Source organism: Myotis brandtii, unplaced genomic scaffold, assembly GCF_000412655.1.
Source record: "Myotis brandtii unplaced genomic scaffold, ASM41265v1 scaffold105, whole genome shotgun sequence".
In the NCBI taxonomy this organism is placed as follows: domain Eukaryota; kingdom Metazoa; phylum Chordata; class Mammalia; order Chiroptera; family Vespertilionidae; genus Myotis; species Myotis brandtii.
Genome location: NW_005353538.1, coordinates 5,392,297 through 5,412,474, shown reverse-complemented (window position 1 = coordinate 5,412,474; position 20,178 = coordinate 5,392,297). Strand labels below are relative to the sequence as shown.

Here is a 20,178-nt window from a genome sequence, read left to right as displayed (position 1 = left end):
TTCTCTCCAGCTAGTCTTCAGTTGGTTGCTCAGGATGATTATTTTATAATTTAGTTGTAATTCCAGTTTGGTCCTGGGATGAGGTGAGTGTAGTTTCCACCTATTCTACCACCATAGCACATCCCTCCTTCAGCTCCTCCCCAGAGCCTCAAACCCCAGTCTCTCCTCATGCGATTCTAGTCTGCTTCACCTCCCTCTGCTGGAGCCCTGGGTGAGTGGCAGTCAGGCTCCATGTAACTTCTTCTGTAATCCTTGGTTAAAGACTTCTCTCCAGCTAGTCTTCAGTTGGTTGTTCAGGATGATTATGCTATAGTTTAGTTGTAATTCCAGTTTGGTCCTGGGACGAGGTGAGTGTAGCTTCTACCTAGTCTACCACCATATCACATCCCCCCTCATTCAGGATTTTTAAATTGCTCCTTCACCTTTCCTTTTTCCAGACCTCATCTGAGACTCCTTCTTTAGTCCACATTCTTCAGCCCTGAACACATTTCCTATCCTCGTCCTTCTCCTCTTTTCTTTAACATGTTTAAATTTGAACCATTCTTTGTGACTCTCTTTCCTGGGATAATCACTGTAAGAAGAGAAGAATGATGTATTGTGGGGAGATGACCCACCTCGCTGGACTTAGTAGTTCTTCTGTGAGTTAAATCATTTCCCCGATGAGCTCAGTTGATCTCTCCTGTCTATAATCACTCCAAGCCGAACTTTGCCCCTTGGCCAATATTGCATGCAGCTCATGGCTCTGCCCCTGCCACTCCCCCCTTTGCGAGGATCCCTTCCCCAGGAATTTCATCACTTCCTAGAACAGCCAAACTTTTTTGGTATATTTCTCTCAGTTAGTGTTTAACCAAACACCTATCTCTAAGGGGTGGGCTGAACTGACAGAGGAAATGTTAAAAACATGAGACTCAGGAGGACAATTTCTGCAGGGACTCCCTGGCTTCTGGAGGAGAGGGAGGTAGGGCAGTGGACAGGTGGCATAGGAGAGAGACACAATGGAATCTGGCTTCACCTCCAAGGACACCTATCTGAGCCATTTTAACCCTCGAGATTACCTAGAAAAATATTACAGCTTTGGGTCCACACAGTCTGCAGAAAACCAGATTCTTAGGCTTCTTCTGAAAAAGCTTTTCAATATATTCTGTGTGGGTAAGTTTGTCTGTTGTCTGTGTCTCCTATCTCCCCTCCCCACCCCAAAACGTGAGTCATATAGATAAGAGTCTCAGGGCATGACTGGAATTTTTGTCTAGTCATTGCTATTTAACAGCCCTTTTGGCATCACCTTCTTATGTAGCTAAGATAAAAACTAATGTTGGTGTGGATATTTTACAGTTTACAAAGTGCTTTTATATCCATTATCTTGTTGGGTCACACTAATGGGAAACCAGAAGACGGGAGTTCTGTCCTTGATTCTACATGGATTTGCTATGTGATTAGAGCCAGCCATTTAACTCTTGTGATTGATCACTTAAGAAATGGAGATTCTAATACTTACTCTGATCCTAACTCAATGGACTATTGTGAATATGCATGAGATAAAGACCTCCCAACATATGAAGAACTGGATGAAGACATTATATAAACTCAAATTTAAAAAAACAACAAAACTTTCCCCAAAAGGTATTCCTTAATAGTTTTGAGCAGCATGCCTCCACCCTAGATGAGGGAACAGAAAATGAAAGTCTGTTTTAAAAAAAAAAGACTTTGACAGAATAGTCATGATGATCTAAGTGGTGAGATGATCTAGGGAGTCTGTCTTTGGGGCCCTCCGTGGGGCTCTCCATCATAATGCTGGCAAAGGCAACGCAAGTCAGCTCTACCGCCACCATATAAGCCTAATTCCCCTTCCTCATTCCTTCCTCTCAACCAGCTGGCGTGAAGGGAGACCTCCTGATTGACATTGGCTCTGGCCCCACCATCTATCAGCTCCTCTCTGCTTGTGAATCCTTCAAGACGATCATTGCTACTGACTACACCGATCAGAACCTGCAGGAGCTAGAGAAGTGGCTGAAGAAGGAGCCAGGGGCTTTCGACTGGTCCCCGGTAGTGACCTATGTGTGTGAGCTCGAAGGGAACAGGTAGAGAAACTGGGCTCTGCTTCTGGGCTTTCTGAGGGGACTTGGGTGACAGTTTGTTTTTCAGAACCAAGAATTATCTTTAGAGTCCAAGTTGAAAAGCAAAGGAGAGAGAAATCCAAATGGAGAATGAGAGAGCAAGGATGAGGTGGGGATGGGTGTGTGTGTGTTGCGGGGGAGCGGGGGTGGCAGGGGGGAGAGGAGGAGGAGGTGTGCGCACGCACCAGAACACCGGTTGAGGGCTGAAGAGATATACACCGAGCCAAGAGGAATAGAGCTTTCCAGGCCGGTGTGTGGGCTCAGCGTCCTGGCCAGGTACCTTAGGACCTTGTTTTAGGACAACTTCAAGGGGCGAAACCAGCTCCTCACCAGAAGCTCTTGGGCGTCAGAACTGTCCCCCTAGTGCCATCCTGTTGCTAGCCACCCAAGCACACAGGATTCTGCTGTGAGGGTGGCTAACGCTGATACCCCCAAAAGCTGACTCTATTTTTAAACTGAGATTTGCAGCATAAAGGGATTATTTGAAAGGAACTTGTTACTTCACCATCCATAAAGTGCGAGCTTTACATACTCACAACTCATGACCAAAATCTGACAGCACCTTACCGACAGGTAAACTTAAGCCACAAATCTAGCTTAAATTGCTCCTTCTCCCCACACGAGAAACTGGCAATAGTCCACTAGGCAGAGGTGACAGTTCTGTGTTTCACTGCCTTGTGCTCCTGTCCTGATGTGCCTCCACTCTGCTGGCCAGCCATCTTCAGTCCTCAGAGCGCCATGTCTGCGGCTACGCATACTGCTGAGACCCCAACAACTCCTTTGCAAACTGCATAAAAATACCACTTTAGTATTTTTCCTAGGATCCTGCTGGCCCTGTCTGCTACTTGCTCAGTTTACTTACTGTTTTTTCCTGCTCTTGTGGTTGTTTTGTGTGTGTGTGTGTTTGGTGCATTCTTTCTGTCTTTCCCCAAGGATTTAATTTTTACATGAAATCTCTCTCTTCCTTCCTCAGTCCATTTTGCCCTGTATTCCCCCCTTTGCTCATATAATGCACACTTTGTGTGTCGCACCACATCCTCTGCCTTTCCTTTTCTTTCACAACGGGAAAGCATATATATATTTTTAATTCACATATCTCAAGATTTGGTCTAGAAAGAGCTCTAATTTCCTGGCAAGACAGGCCTCTCAAAAAACAAGTACTGACACTTTTACACATGATTAAAGAAGTTCCTTCCTTCCTTCCTTCCTTCCTTCCTTCCTTCCTTCCTTCCTTCCTTCCTTCCTTCCTTCCTTCCTTCCATAAATCTGTATTGATCACCTATGACGTGCTGCAGTGCTAGCTACTGGGATAGAATGGTAAATGAGATGGAGGAGGGCCCTGTCTCATAGAGCTCACATCAGGAAGGCACACAAGTGCCAGATCACTTGGGTCCTCAAGACCAAGTTAAAGATTGTTGACTTCAGACATAACAGGAATGCATAGAGGAATAACCAAGACAGTGCTGTGACCCAATTTGCATTTGTAAAATCTCTCTGGCTGTTGTGTGGGGATGGATGAGAGGGGGTTAGAGGAGAATGAGAGATGCAGAAAGGAGACAATTTAAATCCAGGTAAGAGATGGTGGTGGTCTGGACTAGGCGATGGAGAGAGGTAGATGATTTTAAGATGCATTTTTTAAATAGGATGGATAAGCGTTGGTATCACATACCAATGGTGACTTCCATATTCCTGAACTCAAAAAACAGGAGGATTGAGGCAATAGTTCTGAATCTCAGGGGAAAATATAAGGTAATGTGGTCTTCACATGTCCCTAGGAATGTGCCACCTCCATCCTCTTCCTCTGGAGTGATGGTCATTTTCCTGTCCTTGTACTTACCTTTGGCTGCCACTAGTTACCAGCGTGCTCATTTCCTTCTAAATCTAACTCTAAAGTCTGTTCTTTAACCCTCCCATATGCTTTGAACTGTTTGCTAACTTTGAGCTATTCAGGGTGTTCTACACTTTATCTTCATTTCTTTACATATCATTGCTACACTGTCTTATTGTTAGCAAACATGAATTGTCAAATGGAAATAAGCAAGGTGACTCGTTGGTGGTACAATTCTTTATAACTTTGGTTGTGATTTCTTTGACTTTACAGATCAAGTTAGGAGAATGGGTATATTGACTCTTCAGTGCGTGAGCATGGCTTATTTTTTCACTTATTTAAGACTTCATTTCTCTCAGCAATATTCTGTAGTTCTCATATTTTATTTTTCTAAAATTTTCCTTTGTGTCACATTTTGAATGCTATTGTTAAATTTATTTTAAAATGTTTTAATTTTATTTTATTAATTTTATTTTTACTTCATTAGCTACTATATAGAAATACAATTGATTTTTGTATATTGGCCTTGTGTCCTGTGATCTTGCTGACTTCATTAATTAATTTATGAGAGTTTTTGTAGATTCCATAGGGGCTGTTTTCTTTGTTTTTTAGAATTTTATAATATACATTAGACATTTATGTAAGTTAAGAGGTATTCCATTTTTCAAATAAATTTCCTCTAGCTCCTGTCTTCGCTATCTTCTCCAGAGCAGTAAGCAGTAATTACTACTCTTGTAGATGAGCTGCTCCATTGTGTTGGGCAGTGATTATAACTTTATGTTTAAAGTCATTATCATCTCCCCAAACTCATTTCACCACACAGTCTCACTGCACTGTTTCACAGTAAAAACATGCTCTGCTCAAATTTGAAGCACCTACTGAAAAGCTAGAGGCCCCAAAGATGTTTGGGTGCTGACTTAGTAAGTGTTGACTGGCACCAAGGTCTATTTGTTCAATTACTAAAACTACAATAATCGAAATGCAAGCTAACTTATTGGAAAAGGAACTTGGGAATGAGATCATTAAATATAACTAATATATTGTAGATACAAATACCATGTATTTCCTGATCAGTATCAGGTAAATATCTAAACTATCCAATATCTGGTCTAAGGGGAAAAGGTCAGAGACTCTCGGGTCCATTGTGAAAACCTGAGGTCCTCTGGGACAGTCACTTTAGTCTTTTTCTCAGAGTCTTCCGTTGGTCCTTTTTTTGGTACCCATCTGTGTCTGCATCTTTAGAGTCTACTTTGCCTTTGCTTTTATCATTGGATTGGTGGGTAGCTTTTCTAGGCCACTACGCCACCTACAACTGACAAATGGGGAGACCACAGGGTACGTACATGGTGCCAGGAACTTTTTGTAGACCCAGAACAGAGCTGGAATGAGGATGTACAGAAACGCACACCATTGCCTCAGGCTGGAGCTCCTGAATGGGAAAGCCCAGGACAGGAGAGCAGTAACCGGGCTGGGCTCCTTGTGCGTGGTCAGGCTGGAGCCTGCAGAGCAGCCGACAGTGCCCAGGCCCCAACTTCCTCCCCCGCCTCACTCACCACCCTTCCGCCCCCTACCAAAAGCCTGAGATAAACTGGGTCCATAGGGTTTCTGCGTACAAACTTTTTAAAAAATATTTTTTAAATTATTGATTTCAGAGAGGAAGGGAGAGGGAGAGAGAGATAGAAACATCAATGATGAGAGAGAATCACTGATTGGCTGCCTCCTGCATGCCTCCACTAGGAATCAAGCCCATAACCCGGGCATGTGCCCTTGACCAGAATCGAACCTGGGACCCTTCAGTCGCAGGCCAATGCTCTATCCACTGAGCCAAACCCGCTAGGGCTCTACTTACATTCTTTTATCATCTGCAAATAAAAAGTTTTACTACTTTTATTCCAACACTTTAACTTTCCACTTTTTATTTATTTTTCTGGCCTATTATACTGACTTCCAGAACAGTATTGAGTAGAAATTATGAGAGCAGACATCTGTGCCTTTTCCCATATGTTAGGAAAACATGTTCAATGATTCATCATTAAAAATGATGATGTTAGCTCTGAGTTTTTTCATGCATATTATTTATCAGACTAAGTTCCCTTATAATTCATAGTTTCTTGGGACTTTTTAACCAAATGTTGAATTTTATCAAATTTTCTTTTATTTGTTGAGAGATAGTCCCATGTGATTTTTCTCATTTATTCTGAAAATGTGAATTACATTGGATGATTTTGAATGTTTAAACCAAATTGACCTAAACCCCTTGGTCATGAAATGTTATTCTTTTTATATCTGTATTTATGAGAGATATTGAGCTTTAAATTTAAATATGCTTGGCAGCTGTGGTATCAGCATGATGTTAGAGTCATATACCAAGCTAAGAGTGTTTCTACACCCTCTATTTTTTAAGAGTTTGTATTTCTTCCTTAAGTGACTGGTAGAGTTCACCAGTGCAGCCATCTGAACTTGGAGGTTCTTTTTCATGTGCATGAAGGATTTTTATTAAGAATACTACTCCTTTAATGGCTATTTGGATTTTCTATTTCTACTTTTGTGTTTTGATAAGCACTATTTTTCAAGAAATTTGTTCTTTTCATCCTGCTTGTCAACTTTTTTGGCACAAGGTTTTTTTGTTTTGTTTTAACATATTCCTTTATTAACCTTTTAATATCTGTAGCTTCTGTAGTAATCTTCCCTCTTTCATCCTTGAAATTGACAATTTGTCTTATTAAAAATCTGGGTAAATCTTGCTGTAGATTGGTAAATTTTATTAATCTTTTCAAAGGTCCAACTTTTGGCTCTGTGATTTTCTTTTAAAATATATATATTGATTTCAGAGAGAAAGAGAGAGGGAGAGATAGAAACATTAAAGATGACAGAGAATCATTGGTCGGCTGCCTCCTGCATGTCCCACACTGAAGATCAAGCCCACAACCTGGCATGTGCCCTGACAAGTAATCAAACTGTGACCTCCTGATTCATAGGTCAATGTTCAACCACTGAGCCACTCCAGCTGGGCTTGGCTTTGTTGATTTTCTTGATTGCCCATATTATATTGTATTGATTTCTGTTCTTATTTTCTTTCTTTCATTTACTTTAGTTTTAATGTGCTCTTTTCCCCTAGCTTCTTAAATAGAATCTTAGATCACTGATTTCACACATTTCTTTCTTCTAATGTAGGTATGTAAAGCTATAATTTTTTTAAGAATTGTTTTAGTTGCATCCCACGATTTTTGATAGGTCATGTTTTTATTATTCAATTCATCATATTTTCTAAATTTCTTTGTGATTTCTTCTTTGACAGTAAATTATTTAGAATTGTGTTGCTTAATTTCCAAAATTTCTATTTTTTCTAGATATCATCTTATTATTAGTTTCTAATTAAATTTTGTTGTAGTCAGCCTGGCCAGGGTAGCTCAGTGGTTGAGCATTGACCTATGAACCAGGAGATCATAGTTTGATTCCCAGTCAGGGCATATGCCTGAATTGCAGGCTCAGTCCCCAGTGTGGGGCATGATGATTCTCTCTCATCAATGAAGTTTCTATCTCGCTCTCCATCTCCCTTCCTCTCTGTAATCAATAAAAACATGTTTTTTTAAAAATTTGTAGTCAGAGATTTATTTTATGATCAGCATATAGTCTATATTGGTGAACAATCTATGTGCTTTCTAGATTGAAAAGAATGCAAATTGTCCAGGTCTCAGTTTAGATTCTATAAATATCTATTAAGTCCAGTAGAATAATAGTATTGTTCAAATTTTCTGCATGATTTTTTAATCAATTACTAAGAGGTGTTAAAATTTCAAATTATGATTGTGAATTTATCTCTTGCTCCCCAAGATGAGTCAACATTTCCTTCCTGTACATTGGAGCTTTGTAATAACTGCATACATTTTTAGTATTATTATATCTTCTTGACGAATTGACTATTTGTCATTATGAAATATCTCCATTTTCATCCAGTAATATACTTTGTCTTGAAATGTGGCCACAACAGCCATCTCATGCTTGGTGTCTGTGTGGCTAGTAAGTAGTCTCCATGGTGGCTCCCAATAATCCTCACCTCAAGTTTTCAAACTCTTGTTGAGCTCTCTCCACTTGACTGTTGGATTTAGTGATTGATTCTAACAAATACAATGCAGCAGAATGATGGGTGAGCAATTCTGAGGTTAGGTCATAAAAGACCACAGCTTCTCTTATGGGTGCTCTTTATTACTCTCACTCATCTGTCCTGAGGAGTGAGCTTGGAAGCAAATTTCCTCCCCGCTGGGCTTTTAGATGAGTCTGAAGATATGGCCAACACTCTGCAGCCTCATGAGAGACCTTGCACCAGAGGCACTCAGCTAATCTGTGCCCAGGTATCTAACACAGAGGAACTGGCAGATAAATGTTTGTCATTTTAAATTGCTAAGTTTTGGGGTAGTTTACTAGTATTATACAGAACAGATAACTAATTTACATGGTATGTTTTTTCCCACCCTTTTGTTTTCAACATGTCTGTCTTTATACTTAAAGTGTTTTTCTAGCAAAGAACAATGTTGTAGGTCTTGCTTTTTAATCCAATCTGACAATTTCTGCCTTTAACTGGATTGTTTAGCTGATTTACATTTAATACAGTTACTGGTAATGTAGGTTGAGTCTACCATCCTGGCACATATTTTCTGTTTGTCCCATCTTCTGCCGTTCATTTATGCCTTTGTTCCTGCTTCTCCTTGGTGAATGGGATAAGTTCTAGTGTTCTATTTAATATAAGTATAAATGTAAGTATGTCTTTTTATCTTTTCTATTGAGTTTTAGCGCCTCTTTTGACCTCTTTGTGTTTTGTGTGCGTGTAAATGTGATTTTTCTAGAAATTATACGTAAAACGTATAAATACATTTCCCGCATACAATGTGGTAAATGTGATTTTTCTAGAAATTACATGATATATATTTAACATATCTATTACCTCATGAACAAAGTAATATATTAAAACAGTATAATTCCTTTAACCCACTCTACCACCCCATATGCACATGTTGTCATATATTTTATTGGATATACTATACTATAACACTACAATACCTTGCACCAGAGGCACTCAGCTAATCTGTGCCCAGATTATCTAACACAGAGAAACTGTTAGATAAATGTTATTTTTGCTTTAAGCAGTCAGTAGTGCATTTGGTTTTTTATTACTTTATTTATCATCCTAACTGTCTTTAAGTGTATAGTTCAGCAGTTTTAAGTATATCCACATAAGACAGTATATATATCTATCCAGTCTAGTATTCTTCATTCCTTTCTGCAGATCTAGGCTTCTATCTGGTATCATTCTCCTTCACCCGAAGGACTTCTTTTAGTATTTCTTATAATGCAGTTCTGCTGAAGACAAATTCTCTCAGCTTATTAATATCAGGTAAGAACCAATCATTTTTTCTTCCTGTACTATGAGGACTTTAACAAATTTTGAATCCCAAAGTTCTTCTGGCAAATCTTTTCCCAATGTTTATTGCTAAAATTGGGGATTTTAAATTGAAATATTGTTATTCAAAGTATTATTTTTATATTTCCTTTCAAGATCAATTTGGACATTTGCTTTGTAATTATATTTGCAATTATGTAAACCTATTTTATGCTCACTTTATATGATTTTTCTAGTTATTTGAATTATTTATTCTGATTCAGCTCTTAGTCAACTAGTCTTCAAATAATTTTTTCCAAAAGTACACATAGTGCCCTGCAGTTTGGCTCAGTGGTTGGCCCTGGGACTGAAGGGTCTTGGGATCAATCCCCAGTCAAGGGCACGTACGTCAGTTGCAGGCTAGATCCTCAGGTGGGGTACAAACGGGAGACAACCAATGTGTGTGCGCGCCCCCCCCCACCCAATTCTCCCTCTCCTTCACTCTCTCTAAAAAAATCAACAGAAAAAATATCCTTGGGTGAGGATTAAAAATAATAATAATAATTTAAAAAAGAAATATACATAGTGACATATTTTCTAAGCTCATGCATATACAGTATAGGAATGGATTTTTGCTACCCTTCACATGAGTAACAAAGTAAAATTGTTTAATACTGCTTAAATATTGCTCCATTTTTTCCTGGCATTTAGTAGAAAGTTGAAAAGGTTCTGGTCAGTGAGGCGCAGTGTCATCCTGTGCATTGAAAGGTTGCCAGATCGATTCCCAGTCAGGGCACGTGCCAGGGTTTCGGGCTTGATTTCTGGCAGGGGTCACACAGGAGGCAGCTGATGGATGTTTCACTCTTACATGGATTTTTTTCTCTCTCTCTCCTTCTCTCTTCCTCTCTCTCTTTGTAAAAGAGGCTATTTTCATTTGCCATTTTTAACTTGTAAACCCCCTTAGAATTTTATGCTAGCTATAGCCTTTAAATGGAAGGTATATTCTTCAAAATAAAAGTAATTTAAAACTTTTGTATTAACTATGTGTTCCCAAGAATTAAATTAGTATTAACTAGAAAAATAACTGTAGCTATAAGCATTTGGATAATATCTAAAATTACTACTAAATAAACAAGGAATTTCCCAGAATTTATAGAATTTCAGAGAAAGTTTGTAAAAAAAAAAAAAAAGTTCTCGGTCATTGTCAGACAATACAGCTTTCTGAGGTCCAAATCATTTATCAAGAAGGCTTCTATAACTTTCTTAATTTCTCCAGCCATCACAAGCCTTTCCTTCTCATTCAGAAATGAGCTCTGAAAATCTGGCAGGGTACTAAAAGCATCACTTATCTCATGCAGAATCAGCAGCTTACAACAACGGGCTCTTAAGACACTGTCCCTTCCCAATTGCTCTGTTAGACTAAAGAACTTTATTTCTGGCAGGAAAATTCTGCATTCTCACCCTTATCCTTGTGCTAGATCCTGTGGCTTCACCTATTTTGAGAATGATAGTGATCCCATTCAACTGATGTCTTTCTTGAATCTTCAAGTGCCTCTATCAACCCACAACCTATTTCTCCTGAGAGCATTTCCTTTTTATCTGAAGCTATTTCTTCTCCTGACTGCTGCCGAAGACAATTGGAGCTGTCTCCCGTTCCCCTGCCTTTGGAGTGTGACACATACATTTCAATACCACTCATTTTTATAACAACCCTAAAAGTTATAAGACACTGGCACCCAATTCTTTTCTCACACTATTCATTTATCAAGTGAGAATGTCAGATACTAACATAGAACTAATTACTCAAGCATGAACCGAGAAAAATGAGGTTTTACCTTACGAACTCCTAGAAAGAGCATTAATTAACCGCTGGCTCCTGGAGCTTGGAGCACATTGCCTTGCGGCCCCAGCCAATCAGCTTCCACATCACCTGGGAGCTGGTGAGAAACTAGACTCTTGGTCCCCACTCCCTGTCTACAAAATCAGGATCGTCGTGTATGCAAGGTCTGCAGGGAACGGTCAGCGTCTCACCGTTTGGGAAGCACCGGTGTCTGGAGCAGAGCATCCCAGCAGGTGCGCCAGGGCAGCTGGCAGGTGGGGATGAGAAACAGGTGTGCTCTGCCAGCTGCCTTCTCGGCTGGCCGGGGAGGCCGAGCCCCGCCCAGTCGCCTCCTCCAGAGCAGCTCCCCACTTACCTCTGTACTCGAGGGGCGCAAGCTCACACTGAGGAGGTGGCGTTTCTCTGAAGTGAATGTTCTCTATACGCAGATTTCCCATCTGTTTGAGAAGATGTTTGTCTATCGTCCCAGATGGACGCAGTTGTGCCAAATCTGGCCCCTGAACTAGTGAAATGCCTCGCTTCCCAAGCACCTCTGCTCCCATGTCTTGTAAAGGCTGACATTCGTTCTCAGCATCCGATCCTGATGGTCGGAACCCCATGTCTTGTAAAGGCTGACATTCGTTCTCAGCATCTGGATGGTCGTGGGGGTTGTTTCAGGGGCACCTGGGAAAGTTCCTGCCTTGCGTGAGAGTGCCCTTCTCTCAGCGCTCCCGCGCATTGCCTCTTGGGGAACATGAGCAGGGCAGGTGGGAGCCTTCAACTGGCCATTTCCTTCCACAAGTAAACATCCTACTCGTGTCTCAGAGCGTTTCAGCCCAGTGTGCTGCAGTCGAGCTAGGATCCTCCCCAGGTCTGCCGCGTTGCTGGTGTTCCCATCTCCTCCAGGGGCACCATCATGCAGTTGGACAAACCACGGCCTGGAAGCCAACCTTGCCACCTCCCTCGCAGTCATGTTCCGGGCCCAGCACCAAGTTCTGTCTTACTGCCTGAGTCTCTCCTGAACCAGTATCTTTCTTCCCATATTTTCCATTGCCCTGGTCTAAGTAAGCTCTTATCCTCTCCCTCCCAACTGGCCTCCCACCTCCACTCGCCTCCTAACATAATTAACTCAAGATGTGAATCTGTTTGCACCCCTCCCTTCTTTAACATCCCTCAATGACTTCCCATGGCTTTCAGGACAGAAAGCAAAATTCTTAGCGCGGTAGGTCCATAAAGCCCTGCCTCCCCTGCCCCCCTCCCCGACCTGTGACCCCGGTTGCCTGCCTTTACTCCATGCTCTGCTTGGCCTTCGGAGACCCAGCCTCACTGCATTGTCCTCTCCGGGTCCCTCGGCCTTTGCATGCAGGCTTTGCCAGTGGGCCTTCGGAGACCCAGCCTCACTGCATTGTCCTCTCCTTTGCCAGTACGAGCCTTTGCACTTGCTCGGTCCTCTTACTGGAATATTCTCCCTCCGTACTCTCTTGGCCTAGTCAGCGCTACTGCTGCAGCCTCTCTGTCTCGGCTTACCGGCCCCTTTTCGGAGGAGCTCTGCTGATACTCTGACCAAGCCAAGCTCCCAACAGTCCTCCGTCCGTGCCAGGTCCCTCCCCTTCGTAGCACTTATCACCGCTTTCATCTTTCATTTTTGTGGACGATCACTGCATGAGCTCTTCCTGGCACCTAATAGAGGTTCAAAAGATCCCTGTAAAATACTGACTGTGTGCGCACTCCCCTCAGATGCTCTCTCCTAGAACTGCCTTCACCTGACCCAGCTGGCCGCACTGACGTTTACCAACGATTATTCCTTGTTCTTACAATCCTTACATTGACATCCAAGCTTATTTAGCTTTTTATTTCCTTTACATGTCTGATGGCTCTCCCTCAGGAGGCCCAGGTGGAACCTCTGGGGTGGGGCTTGGGGGAGGTGAGTGTAATGGGAAAAAAGCCTTTGTGTGTGTGTGTGTGTGGTGGTGGGGATTCTGATCGGCCACCTGCCTGGCAGAGATGGGGCAGGAGGGGCCTCCTCCAGATCTGGGGTGCATACTCGGGGTGGGAAGACCTGCTTCAAAGCCTTCTTCCCAGGAGTGCTACTCTATCCGTTCCCCCTCCCTGCTCCTCCGGCTTTCAGAGGTGGCATATTTACAGAGGAAATCGCTGCCCTTTTTGCATATTGATTCATTTGAGAGTACTTCCTCAGAACAAGAGACTCGGCCGCACTGCTGTTAGCTTTCTGTAAAGCTGCACACGGCTTTTCTGTGTGTGTTTATTACGCGCCCCTTGAGCTAAATGTGAGGCTGAGTGGTAATTGCGAGTCCATTTCCCTGCAGGCGAGCTGGCCGCCCTGAGGAGCCCCGAGGTGTAATCTTTACGCAGCTGCCTTGGCAACGGAGTCCACCGGTGTTTGCTATCCGTCCAAGGACAAGCAAACATCCACAAGAGTGGCTGTTTCGAACGAATTTCCCTCTCAAATTGGCACATTCTCTGTGAGCTTTCCAGACTTCACAGCGTGCCTCACAGTTTGGGAACAATTGCCATCCTCACCTGAGCAGCAAGTACTGGTTCTGTGGTGACTCGTGTCTTTAAAAGGCCAGAGAGGTCCAGCCTGCTCTGCCGCAATCACTTAGATACACACCCCCAAACGTCCCCAGGATAAAAGGTCACCTTTTAACACGTTAAAATATCACTGTTGCCACGTCTTAAGCTTTTGTGTACACTGAAGTTAACCATAGGGTACTTGAAATTTTTTATACTATATTAATTTACCAATTCAAATCCGTGTTTCACACAAGACTTCTATTATGTTGAATTATTGGTTTTTTTATTCTTAAAATGTCCTGTTGAAGAACTCCACGTTCTATCAGGGTGGCTGGCAGCTTTGTAACTGGTTTGCCCACTTTGATCAGCTGCCTCCTGCACATCTCCCACTGGGGATGTGCCCGCAACCCAGGCACATGCCCTTGACCGGAATCGAACCTGGGACCTTTCAGTCCGCAGGCCGACGCTCTATCCACTGAGCCAAACCGGTTTCGGCTGGTTTTTTTATTCTTAAAATGTCCTGTCGAAGAACTTCTCCACGTTCTATCAGGGTGGCTGGCAGCTTTGTCACTGGTTTGCCCACTTTTAGAATGACTAACGGTCCTGCTGTGACCCAGGCTGAGAGGGGTTCCCAGGACCTGGGTTTTCTGTGAGAAAACCAGAAAGTCCAGACCAATCAGGACAGATTGGTCACCCTCCTCCCACTTTTCCCCAATCAAAGGTAATTCCTCCCTGTGTGTGTGTGTTTATTGGTGGTAGGAATTCCCTGAAACCAATAACTTGCTAAGCTTTCTCTCTCCGAGTCTGTCAATCTCTCTCTATCTCACATATAACAGCTTTACTGAGATAAAATTCACATAACATGCCATTCACCCATTTAAAGTGTGCAATTCTGTAGTTATTAGTATATTCACAGAGTTGTGCGATCCTCAACAACACAATCTTAGCACATTTTCATAACTCGCACAAATACCCTGTGCATTAGCAGTCACGCCCACTTCCCCATCCTCTCAATGCCTGCCAACCACTGGTCTGCTTTGCCTTTTCTGCACACTTCCTGTAACCGGAACCGTATAATATGTGGCCTTTTGTGCCTGGCTTTCTTTCACTTAGCATGATGTGTTTAAGGTTCTTCCATATCATAGCACATATCCATTGTTTATTCCTTTTTTATCACTGAATAATAGTCCATTGTATAGACAGACCACATTTTATTTATCTAGTCACAAGTTGGTGGACACTTGAGTTGTTTCTATCTTTGGGCTATTATGAATAGTCCTGCTATAAATACTTATGTATACGTTTTTGTGTGACCATATTTTTCATTTCTCTTGAGTAAAAACCTATGAGTGGAATTCCTGGGTCATGTGGTAACTCTAGGTCTAATCTTTGAGGAACTGCCAGACTGTTTTCCAGAGTAGCTGAACCATTTGCATTCTCACCAGCAGTGTGTGTAGGTCCTAGTTTCCCCACTTCCTTGTCAACACTTGTTGTTACCTGTCTTTTTTATTATAGGCATCCTAGTGGGTGTGACGTGGTAGCTCAGAGTTTGATTTGCATTTCCTTGATGGCCAAGGATGTTAAACATCTTTTCATATGTTTATTGCTAAGTTTCTTAAATGGAAAGTTATAATAAATACAAAGGATGTTGCAAAAACTGATTATATGCTGTCAGCTTAAGATTTAAATTAAATATTTATATAGGACGCCCACATTATTATCTATTATCTCAGATCATTCCACCTGGAGATAAACCTCCAAGTTTCATTTAAACCACTGACTCTTCCTCGCTCTCTCTCACCTGCTCTGATGTCGGGCCATCCTCTGCTCTCTCCACTGAGCCTGTTGGCCAAGTGACTGCTCCCTCCTGCAGCCAAGGACTGTGTGTTCTCTGCACGTAAGCCTGGACTTGCAACCCGGTGCTTTACCGATTAACTTCCTCAGGCTGGACACCCAGTCAGTGCTCCTGTTATCCGGGCTCCTCTGCACCCTCATTCCTTCCCTTCTCTCACCTCTCTGATTGGATGCTGCTTCTTTCTCCTTTGTCTTTTCCTCCGGTTTCTCTTGTGCATTCTGTATGTTTTTTTAATGTACCAGCTTGTCCCTTCCTTCCTTCCTTAACAATTTACGAGAGGATCTAGGCGCTCTCTTCCATCGCCTGCCTTTGCCTCCTCTGCTCCTGTCAGTGACTGATTTTCTCTCAAGAAACCCCACTGACTTGGCAGAAGAGGACAGGACTCCTAGCAAAGCCACTGGGAACACGATCTGCTTTAGAAAACACACTCTCTACTGCAATCTGTTCTGGAGCCCGAGAAGGGTAATTAGTAGTTTTCTTCTCTCTAGAGAGGCCCTGGCCACAGTTGTGTGGTAGTGATTAAGAGTTTCTAAAAATGTCTATGGATGACCCCACTCCCCTCATTAATCAGCCGCTGCTACAAAACACCATTTCAGCATTTTAAACCCATTATTGCCTGACATGTGTCGGTCAAATGGCCATACCTTGCAATTTGGTAGAGGGGACAAGAGTAATAATAATTAATAATTAATAATCAATGAGCCAGGTGCTACCTAAGCAGTGGAGAAAGAGTAATTTCATGGGGACAGGCCAGTGGAGAAGTGGGCAGCCAGGTATTTTCATTATCATTTGCACATAAAGAGATTCAGCCAGCACAGGGTAACGTGTCCACAATTCAGATACAAAAATGGTTTCTCATCATACTTACCTGATGGGGGGTGGGGGAATGGGAGGGGGTACCATGATCACGAAGGTGTTTTCCCAGGGAGAGGCTTATCCATTGCACTCCGGATGCGCTGACCCCTGCGGTTTCCCCACATGTGGGAAACTCAACTGCATATTTGTGGTCGTGGGGGACTGCATTCGCGCTCTCCCCTGTAAATAAAACAAAATAAAATATAAGAAGGTCTCTCATTTCTCCTTCCTTAAAGATACAACACTTGGGACAATGCTGAGATTTTCAGCTCCGAGCAAAGAGATCTGTGGTCCCCACAAGTGAGGTAGCACAATGTTTGTTGGTCTTTGTGTTTCAGAGTGAAGGGGCAAGAGAAGGAGGAGAAATTGAGGCGGGCAGTCAAGCAGGTCCTGAAGTGTGATGTGACCCAGAGCCGGCTGCTGGGGGCCGCCTCCCTGCCCCTGGCCGACTGCCTGCTCAGCACGCTGTGCCTGGACGCCGCCTGCCCAGACCTCCCCACCTACCGCTCCGCCCTCAGGAACCTCAGCAGCCTGCTCAAGCCAGGGGGCCACCTGGTGCTCGTGGATGCCCTAAAGAGCAGCTACTACATGATTGGGGAGCAGAGGTTCTCTAGCCTCTCCCTGGACCGGGAGGCAGTCGAGGCTGCTGTGCGAGAGGCCGGGTATGCCATCAAGCAGTTTGATGTGATCTCGCAAAGTTACTCTTCCACTGTGGCCAACAACGAAGGCCTTTTCTTCCTGGTGGGGCAGAAGCTGAGCAGATCTGCATGACACCTTGTGGCCACAATGAAGGCACTTCCTTGACTTACCCAGTTGACTTCAGTCCTTGGTTCTAATTGTTGCGGTCACTATGCTGAGTAGAGGCTAATGGCTGGGGCGCTGAGGGTTTGTCTAGGACAAGGTTATAGCCATCAGTAAACCTGGAGGCGATTGGTTGACCACCTACTCTGTGTCTAGTCTTCACTACCTGTGATTATAAAAGAAAATATAACGTTCCTTAAGCATCTTGCTTATGAAGGCTCAAGCCCACACCTGCCTACAGAGCAATGTCTGAAGTTACTCAGCATTCATTTCCTTGGGGCCTGCTTCCTCCTTCTCTCCACAAACAGACTTCTCCTCTTCAACTCTTGCCTTCTCTAGAGACCCCGTCTTCAGCTGGGGTCCCCTGGTACCATCACTACCTCTGGGGTCAGAGAACAGCTGTTGCTTTGCTCCTGGGTCCCAGGGATGAGTCAGGCCCTTCTCTTACTTCCTCAACACACCTACCTGAAGAGAAGCTTAGGAGTTAGCAAGCGCGATAGCAGGTGCTCATTACAGCTGCCCTTAGAAACAGTCTTCAGAGCCCGCCTCCTGAGAGGGTCCTGTTGGCATAGCTCTCGGCCAAGTACCTCCTTAGAGTTAGCTTCTATCCTGATGGCATGCCATGCTCTCCTCCCAGGCACCATCACCCACGATGCTCTAAAACAGAGGTTGACAAACTATGGCCCATGAGCCAGAGCCAGCCTGCTGCCTGTGTTGTAAAATCTTACTGAGACATGACCATGCATTTACACATTGCCTGTGGCTGTTTTCGTGCTATAATACCAGAGTTGAATAGTGTGACAGCAACTGTATGCATGACCTGTGAGGAACAGAGTAAAGACGTAAGATGGAGTCAAGCTGCTAAATGATTAACTTCAAGTGGGCTGAGTCATAGGGAAATGACTATTTTTGTTTTAAATGACTCTGGGGACTTAAACTTTTGAACTTTCCATTCTGTGTCAATACCTGGAAGCACATCAGTACATCGTGTGTTAATGACTGGACATGCACCAAACCGCCAGGTAACCAGCTGAATGACGTCAACAAGAAAATGTTGCGATGTCTAGACCACTGGGCATCTGATGATTACCACCACACATATGACGGTGACCATCTTGAACCAATTCGGGGGCTAAGAATGTAGAACTGATTTTCCTCAAGAATATACTTTTTATTGTAAGAACCCTCAGCTATTCTTTCCCTTTCAGAACACTCTAGATACTGCCTCGTTGTGTTTCTGGTTTGCAACCCTTAAGACCATTGAATAAATCTTTGTCACTTATTTCTAGCCACAGCTCCAGGCTCTACTGAGCTCAGTTGACATTTAGCAAAGCCCAAACTAGCTATTATCTGGACCATTATAGAAAAAGTTTGCTGATCCCAACATAAAGGAGAGAGGAGTGTCCCTTCCCACTCTTCCTCATCCCAAGATTTCCCTTTTCCCAGGTTTACTGACAGGGGACCTTTCTGCTTTCCACAAGGGAGAGTCCTTCCTCCCACTCCCCCCACATTCACGGACAATCACATCAGAGCACAAGAGTCCAACACTAGTACATTTTTGTTTACATGGTTGTTTAGGACAATGGTGTCATCACACAACATGGTCCATTTCCAGGATATTTCAATCACTCAAGCTCACAGGGCATTCACATTCAAACACAATATTCTGCCCTAACCGGTTTGGCTCGGTGGATAGAGCGTAGGCCTGTGGACTGAAGGGTCCCAGGTTCGATTCTGGTCAAGGGCATGTACCTTGGTTGCAGGCGCGTCCCCAGTGGGGAGTGTGCAGGAGGCAGCTGATCGATGTTTCTGACTTTCTAACCCTCTCCCTTCCTCTCTGTAAAAAAATCAATAAAATATATATTTTTTAAAAACCCACAATATTCTAATCTGATTATAATTCTAGAGATTCCATCCTGAAGGACACGAACGGGCGAGTCCTGGATGGAGAAAGCCACATGCAACTCTGTTCCTTTAGCAGGTGCTGTGACTGGGCCTGCACATCCATTCTGCAAGCAACAGCCCCCAGAAGAGCGCACCTAACTCACAGGATCCAGCATAAAGCACCAGGCTGCCAAGAAGTGCCCAAGTCTTTAGAAATGGGGTTCTCTCCAACATGTGCCATATCTCCCGCCCAGAGGGAAGGCCACAGCTTCGCCCAAAACATCTGTATTTGGTTACCTCCCAAAGCAACAGCTCTTGCTTATTTATTTTTGCATAACTGTAAACAAAAACACGTTTTCATTTTAAAAAGGATTTTCTGGTTTAAAACTCTTAAAAATAAGCACTCTTCACCATTATTTCCATTATTGAAAATACAGCTCCTTAGATTGAATATTGCCTTCAAAACATTTTAAATTAAATGTAGCACCCTTGCCTGGCCGGTGTGGCTCAGTGGTTGAGTGTCATCCTATGAACCAGGCGGTTACTGTTAGATTCCCGGTCAGGGCACATTGCCCGAGTTGTGGGCTCGAACCCCAGTGGGGGGTGTGCAGGAGGCAGCCAATCAATGATTCTCTCTCATTATTGATGATTCTATCTCTCCCTCTCCCTTTCTCTCTGAAAAAAAAAAATGTAGAGCCCTTGAAAATTAAGAACAAACAACAGTTTCCTGTGCTCTGACATAAAGGATGTAGGGAAACTGAAATACAGCCCTGCCTACGTTTCGGGCCAGTGAACTCAGAGCAGACTGTCCATGAAAACCAGCTACACTGAAGACAGATTTATAAGAAAGAGACATAAGACTAATTAAATACCGTAGCATAGACAAGAAAACAAACAAACAAGAAAATCCCCAAGTGATCTCTTCTTAAGAGCAGCTTCAAAATGATAGGTTTTCTACTCTTTCCTGTGAAAGTCTGGGGAAGGGGAGAGTGAGTCTGAGGCCAGACGGGCACCAGCAGCCTTAGACAGCACAGTTCCTCAGCAGACCTCGTCTCCGGGGAGTTTTGCTTCCAGGATGGCATTTGCTATGTTGTGTTATAACTTTATTTT

At 43.3% G+C, this 20,178-nt stretch overlaps 1 protein-coding gene across 1 annotated transcript; it reads left to right on the top strand.

The window, feature by feature from the left end:
* Positions 1 to 885: 885 nt before the first annotated feature.
* NNMT (nicotinamide N-methyltransferase) lies at positions 886 to 18,723 on the top strand. The gene is made up of 3 exons (XM_005856824.2): positions 886 to 1,149; positions 1,871 to 2,078; positions 16,722 to 18,723. The coding sequence occupies exons 1-3, from the start codon at positions 996 to 998 to the stop codon at positions 17,152 to 17,154; spliced, it is 795 nt and encodes a 264-aa protein (XP_005856886.1). The 5' UTR covers positions 886 to 995; the 3' UTR covers positions 17,155 to 18,723.
* Positions 18,724 to 20,178: the final 1,455 nt, after the last annotated feature.